The sequence below is a fragment of the Psammomys obesus genome, unplaced genomic scaffold, assembly GCF_907164565.1.
Source record: "Psammomys obesus unplaced genomic scaffold, mPsaObe1.curated_primary_1811, whole genome shotgun sequence".
NCBI classification, from domain to species: domain Eukaryota; kingdom Metazoa; phylum Chordata; class Mammalia; order Rodentia; family Muridae; genus Psammomys; species Psammomys obesus.
In genome coordinates this window covers 6930199-6936198 of record NW_026586550.1, presented here as the reverse complement: position 1 = coordinate 6936198, position 6000 = coordinate 6930199, and the positions used below count along the sequence as shown (strand labels likewise).

General features: G+C 47.7%; 1 protein-coding gene across 2 annotated transcripts in view; it reads right to left on the bottom strand.

Moving 5' to 3' along the window:
* Positions 1-257: 257 nt before the first annotated feature.
* Atp6v0a4 (ATPase H+ transporting V0 subunit a4) overlaps positions 258-6000 on the bottom strand; it is a 77960-nt gene continuing 72217 nt past the window's right edge. For both annotated transcript variants that reach the window (XM_055602050.1, XM_055602051.1), the window contains exons 19-21: positions 3194-3311; positions 2186-2357; positions 258-846 (exon numbers count right to left, since the gene is read on the bottom strand). In XM_055602050.1, the coding sequence (XP_055458025.1) occupies positions 753-846; positions 2186-2357; positions 3194-3311 (384 nt within the window). In that variant the 3' untranslated portion in view covers positions 258-752. The remainder of the gene's footprint in view (positions 847-2185; positions 2358-3193; positions 3312-6000) is intronic.

Sequence of the window (6000 nt, the reverse complement as noted above, 5' to 3'; positions counted from 1 at the left end):
CAGAGAGCAGGGGCTGGGCCTCCCTCTCCACAGAGCACATTAGCTGTGTTTCCTCGTCTGGGCTGACAATGTTTGGGAGAGTCCCTAAGCTTATAATGATAAGCCCCAGACAAGGCAGAAATGCAGGAAAAACATAAACTCGATCCTTCCCCCGGATTACGCTGTGTAACTTCATTGTCCAGTGTTGGTCTCTAACTGCCGATACTAAATGTTATGGATTAATTTTGAATAACGACAACTTAAAGAAGCAGTGAATAAAGCAGACATTTAATTTTGTGATTATAACACTTGAAATGCGGCAGGAGATCCATGTGTGGAGGCTCCCTCCTGTGACCTCAGCAACTGGGATATAGGGGCAGGAGGAACTGGAGGTCAAGGCCATCCTTGGCTACAATGTTGTTTCCAGGACAGTTAGAGCTCAAATGAGACCTTGTTTCAAAACAGATATAAAGTAAAATTAAAAATAAACTATTGCAGGAGATAGTGGGCTAGTGTCCCCTCCCCCAACCCCACCTCCATCTCCCAGTTATTTTAGTATTTAATTACAAAGACTACACAGGAAGTCCAAATGTTTCACCAGAGTAGCCCCTCAGATAGGTGGCTAAATCCTGTCACATGCCACGCCTTGCACAGCCTCATACTTCAGGTAGCAAAGAAGGGCTGTAGGCATGGGACAGCCGGCCTGGGCTGACATCGGAGATAAGAGTGACCCTCTTCAGCTGGCACTGGCACCGGCGGCGATGCAGACAGGTCTACTCTTCAGTCGCCCCTTCCAGGATGTGCTTAAAGGAGAAGGGGGAGAACTTGGAGCCTGCCCCCTCGTAGAACTTGTTCTGAAATTCCACCCTGTGAAGATGGGGGAAAGCAAAAGAAGTAGATTGAAATGTCAGAGGCTGCCAGGTAGAGCAAGGCGCAGAGCACCATGGGAATCAGATGACTTTGTAAGCCTCCCTCTAACCTCCCTCCTCTCTTCCTCAGGCTTCCCAGGCCACAGCACACACCTCCCCCACATCATGAACTTCTGCAGTTCCTTCCTGTCAGTCTCCTCCGTGCACTATCTGATAATCATAGTACATGTGGCAACAGCTCTTCCTTCACGCAGTTTCGAGCTGCTTCCAATCTCCACCCTGACTACCAGTTGTGGGGTCCCCGCTAGCACAGAGTGAACAGAAGCTCAGCCTGTTTCTCTCTCACACATATACTATATTCCACTGCAGATTCCCCTCCATCCTCTCCTCCCACGCCTCCCCCCATCCACTTCTCCATTTCCCTTCAGAAAAGGGCAGGCCTCCCAGGAATATCAACCAAACGTGGCATATCAAGTTGCAATAAGACTAGCCGGTATTTTTTTTAAATTTACTTCATAATCAATGTCACCCATGAGCATTTCTGTTTTGTGATGTTAGAGTGGCAAATACCTCATGCAGTGGGGGGAAATGTTAGCATGGAGACAGGAGATGCTCCAATTTTCTCCGCTCAGTATGTAAACATAAAAAGGGCTGGAGAGATGGCTCAGCATTTAAAAGAACTGGCTGCTCTTCCGGAGCGCCTGGGTTTGATTCCCAGCACCCACATGGCAGCTCACAAGTTTATATGACTCCAGTCCCAACGTATCTGATGCAGTAGTCTGGCTTCCACAGATACTGCACATGCAGGCAAAACACTCATGAACATAAAATGAAAAAGAAATGAAGTTTCCTAACAATAGCAGCCCCAGTGTGTGCTGGGAATGGTCAGGGTGGCTCTAACAACACAGCACCCTCAATCTAGTGTCACCAGCAGTCTCTGGGTTTATCTTGAATGTCAAAGGCTTCCAGGGCTACCCTCTGTTTCCTCTGAAGAGTTCAGTGGCTTGTTCTATTGCTGCAGCTCCTGCCCTCGGCAAACACAACAGCCAAGCACCCCCAGCCACATGCTTTCTACAACCCTGTTTCAGATCTGTCAGCTGACTTATTTTGAAGCCAGAGGTAATAACAAAAAAAACACTGAGAGCGAATGAAAGCTACATTCCAGGGCAGCCAGCACAGCTGCATACTTGTGAACATATGTTACACCATGCATTCTACAGAAACAGATGGCTAAACTGAGGTTCCAAAAATGTAGCCACATTGTGGCTCTGGTCAGGCAGCCAGCCCTGCTGCCGGCCCTTCCCCAACAGCCCAGAGCTCCCAGAGGACAAGCTCACCAGTGCAGCCGGAGTGCATGCAGAAAGGCTGAGAGCCCCTCCATGACGAGCAGGATGGCGACTGTGAGGACGGCGAAGAAGGCGAAAATGATGAAGACCCCAATGAGCCCTCCCCAGCCTCGAAGGCGAAGGCCGACACTCATCACCATGGTCCAGAGCACCTCAGACAGCTCTGTGGGAGCAAGTGGGACATCCTCAGCCACCAGGGGTGTCTGCTCAATACACATCACCCTCATCACCTCAGATCCGAAGGTACCTCTGAGGTCATACAGGAGCTCATCTGCCACAGCTTTGATCACAGTGGCTGGGCTTCCAACAAGAGCAACTAGGTAAATAGTCAGTGGCACACTGATTGCCAAGGAAAATAAGCCAATTAGAGCTATGGGCAGTAAAAGGAACAAATCTGAAGAACAAGATAGGCACAAAAAAGCTAAACCCAAAAGAATGCATAAAGCATAGTTTGTTTGTAGCCCTCTCTATGTTCATATGTTGAGATCTGAAGCTTCAATGTCACAGTATATGGAGACAAGGACTTGGGGGGGGAGGTAATTAGAAATATGAGAGTGGCCCCTTTGCTACGGGATTAGGGAATTTAAGGGCTTATTCACTCACACATCTCAGTTCTCACTCCCCCACACCTCTGTGTGAGGATGTTTGAAAGCAGGCTTTCACCTGAGCCCAACCACACTGGCAGCTTCCAGTCTCAAACTCCCAGCCTCCAGACCATTAAGAAAATCAGGTTTGGCTGAAGCCACCCAGCCATTTTGTCATGCCAGGCCCACGCGAAGATTCTTGTCACATAAATTCAGAAGCGTGGAAACTAGTAAATTGCTAAAGGACTAGAAAGACAAAAGACTAGAAAGGAAACACCTATTAAACAGTCATTTTCTGGTAAACATACTACAAATGACCCGGAGAATGCACTCTCACTTATGAGTACAGTAAGCCTGTTCTGTGGGTGGTACGATCACCAGCCCCTGGCCCCCCACTCCCAGGGTGTACACTCACCTGCATGAGCCAAGCTGAGGGCCCAGAGCCGAAGGTACGAGGCTGTGTTGGAGATGCAGCCCAGGCAATACTCAATGGTGTGGATGGCTTGGTGGACAAAGATGTCTCCAAAGTTAAACTGTGACAGAACATTTGCTGTCTTACTTCATTAAGTTCTTTCTCTCCCTTCTCTCTTCCTTTTATAATGAGAAGGTTAAAATCTAATTTTCTTTTTTATTACAGTAATAACTACATATTTACAGGGTACAATATATTTCAATGCATGTAATAAATACGTATCATATCAGGGTAATTGGGGGCTTTAAGCTCCTGTCTTTCAGTTAGTTATAAACTATATCATAGATTGCCATCAGCCAGAGTCACCCTGGGGCAGGATGGAAAGGGCAGTTATGGGGCATGGAAGGGAAAGGAGTCCCTCACCCAGCGAGAGTCAAGAATTCTACCAATATTTGCTTATCAGCTGCAAACCTACAATTTTCCAGAAATCTCACCAGAATACCCATCTACAGCAAACAGCATGCTAAACCCTTTGTACAATCCTCGTGGCTTATTAGTTATAGAATCCTCCAACACAGCTTTGGAGCTACTCTGCAACCTCACCAGAAAGGCAGGATTGGAGTAAAAGGTGCCAAGAACCCTTTACAATACAACCTGTGCGCCACCAAAATTGTATGTACGGCCAGGGCAAACAGCTGTTAATTGTGACTCTCCCTCGAAACACCCACACTCGCACTTGGAAATGGCTTATTCTCTCCCTAAGGGTCTGCTTCTCTTAGCTCCTGTGCTTAAACTCCATGTTAAAAATGTCTCTCCTTTGAGAAGCCCATTGATAATCTTGAGTATGCTTTAATCTTCCCCTGAGCCCTCTCTTTCTGTTTTCATAAACTGCAACTAGACTTCATAGTGGCTCATTCTGGAATTCTTTTCTGTGTCAAAGTCAAGGACGGGTCTCCTCAGGCTGCCGTAACAGGGTAACAGAGTAGAACGGCATCTCATCAGGGTCCTTGCTCCCGCTGGCTGGCAACCCCGTAACTGGGGAGCACTAGATCTTAGCCTTGCTCCCTGTGATCCAGTTCCCATTATCCGTCTTCCCTCTGTGCTCTCTATTATAGGAAAAGGATCATACCTGATACACAGGTGATTGAGGGATGGGTTTTAGGAAACTTCTAGCCTAACTTGGGGAGGTACACATTAATTTACTTGAGGAAACAGGAGGAGTATATGACACCATTTGCTAGCAACAACTGAAAGGAGCTGTAAGAGCTGGGCTGAGGAGAGGAGGTGGATTTATGCTGAGGCATGAAGCATGGGTAAAGATGGGGAAATGTAGTTTCCAAAAGGAAACTGACCTTGGAAGAAAAATCCAGGTGGTTTGCACTATTGCTGAGTCCAATGTCAGAAGGAAAATGAATCTCTCAGAAATCAGGGCTTGTTTAGGTGAGAAACAGCACACAGAGTGTGGGTGGTGATGAGGAAGGTGAGATGAGGAAGAGGCAAAAGAGCAGCTAGAAGTCAACAATAAGCCAGAAGGAATGGCTGAGTAGAAGGAGACAGAAAGAATGGAAACATGGCTAAGGATTAGTCTGGAAGCACAATGGATCAGACAGCTCCCCAGGGGGTAAGACCAGCAATGCAGGAAGGAGGAGAAGAAGGAGGAGACACCTTACTGATCGTTACTTTCTGCCGACTCGGGAGCAACAAGCGTGAGCATCCCTCAGGAAACTCACACCTTAGTAGAGAGAATATGCAAAAAGGCAGCTGCCACACCACAGCATGGAGACCAGATGATGCACAGAGGACTGAGGGATTATAAGGAAGGCCTCCTACCCAGCCGGCATCAGGGTCATACAGGACTCTGAGGTGCTTGAACCTAAGTAGCTGTCAAGGATGGCACTGACAACTGCAGAATTAGAGGAGAGGGCAGCTGGCTCACAGAGGCTAAGCTTGGGGTGACAGTGAGCTACACAAGAAGAAGCATCTGACAGGGAGTTCTTGACATGGGACTAGGGCTTAGAAGAAAAGACCAAACTAGAAATGGATCCCTAGGATCTTGTAGATCTACAGGTGAGATCACAGAAGCAGAAATAGAGGTCAGTAGATCTCTCTATGCTGAGAGGTCACAGAAAGAGGAGCTTCCAGTTTTGGTTTCCCATTCTCTCTATTCAAATATGAGAAACACTGAAACAAAGTGAAGAGGCTGGAGAAGTCATAGCTGCAGTCAGGGAGGCCTGGATGGAGACCATCTGAGAAGGAGCGGGGCTGTGGTCAAGCACTTTGGGGATATGGAAAAAAGACAAAAACTAATGCCTCTCAATTCAGAGAGGGGAACCAGTTAAGAGGTAAAGCAGGCTGTGTAGGGAGAGTGAATGGGCAGAATCAAGGAGTACGAAGAGTTCGTCTTACCCCATACAGGTCTGGCTTTTTCCTGGATTCCAGGAAGTAATGTCTGGATCCTCAGCCTTCCCCAGGGAGTATGTGTGTTACTCACAGTGGATCCCTGAGGATGTGCACACACCAGAAAGTCCACCTATGTGGTCAGAGAGCTGGGATGGTTCTCCAAGGCCAGAAGGCAACTGGAGGTCACACCTCATCAATCATGTTGATGACAATGCAACCCCAGGAAAACCTGGGGCACTGGGCTTCCTGGGCTAGCCGTATCCAGTATGTATACTGTCCCACATCAATACTGGGGCAGTAATGTGACCTTACGGGCACAAAAAAGCTGCATAATCGGGACCCTCCCATTCATAATTGTGCTCCATGGGCTTCTGCCTTTGGCAGGTTCTGACTTGCATCCTCTTGCTAGT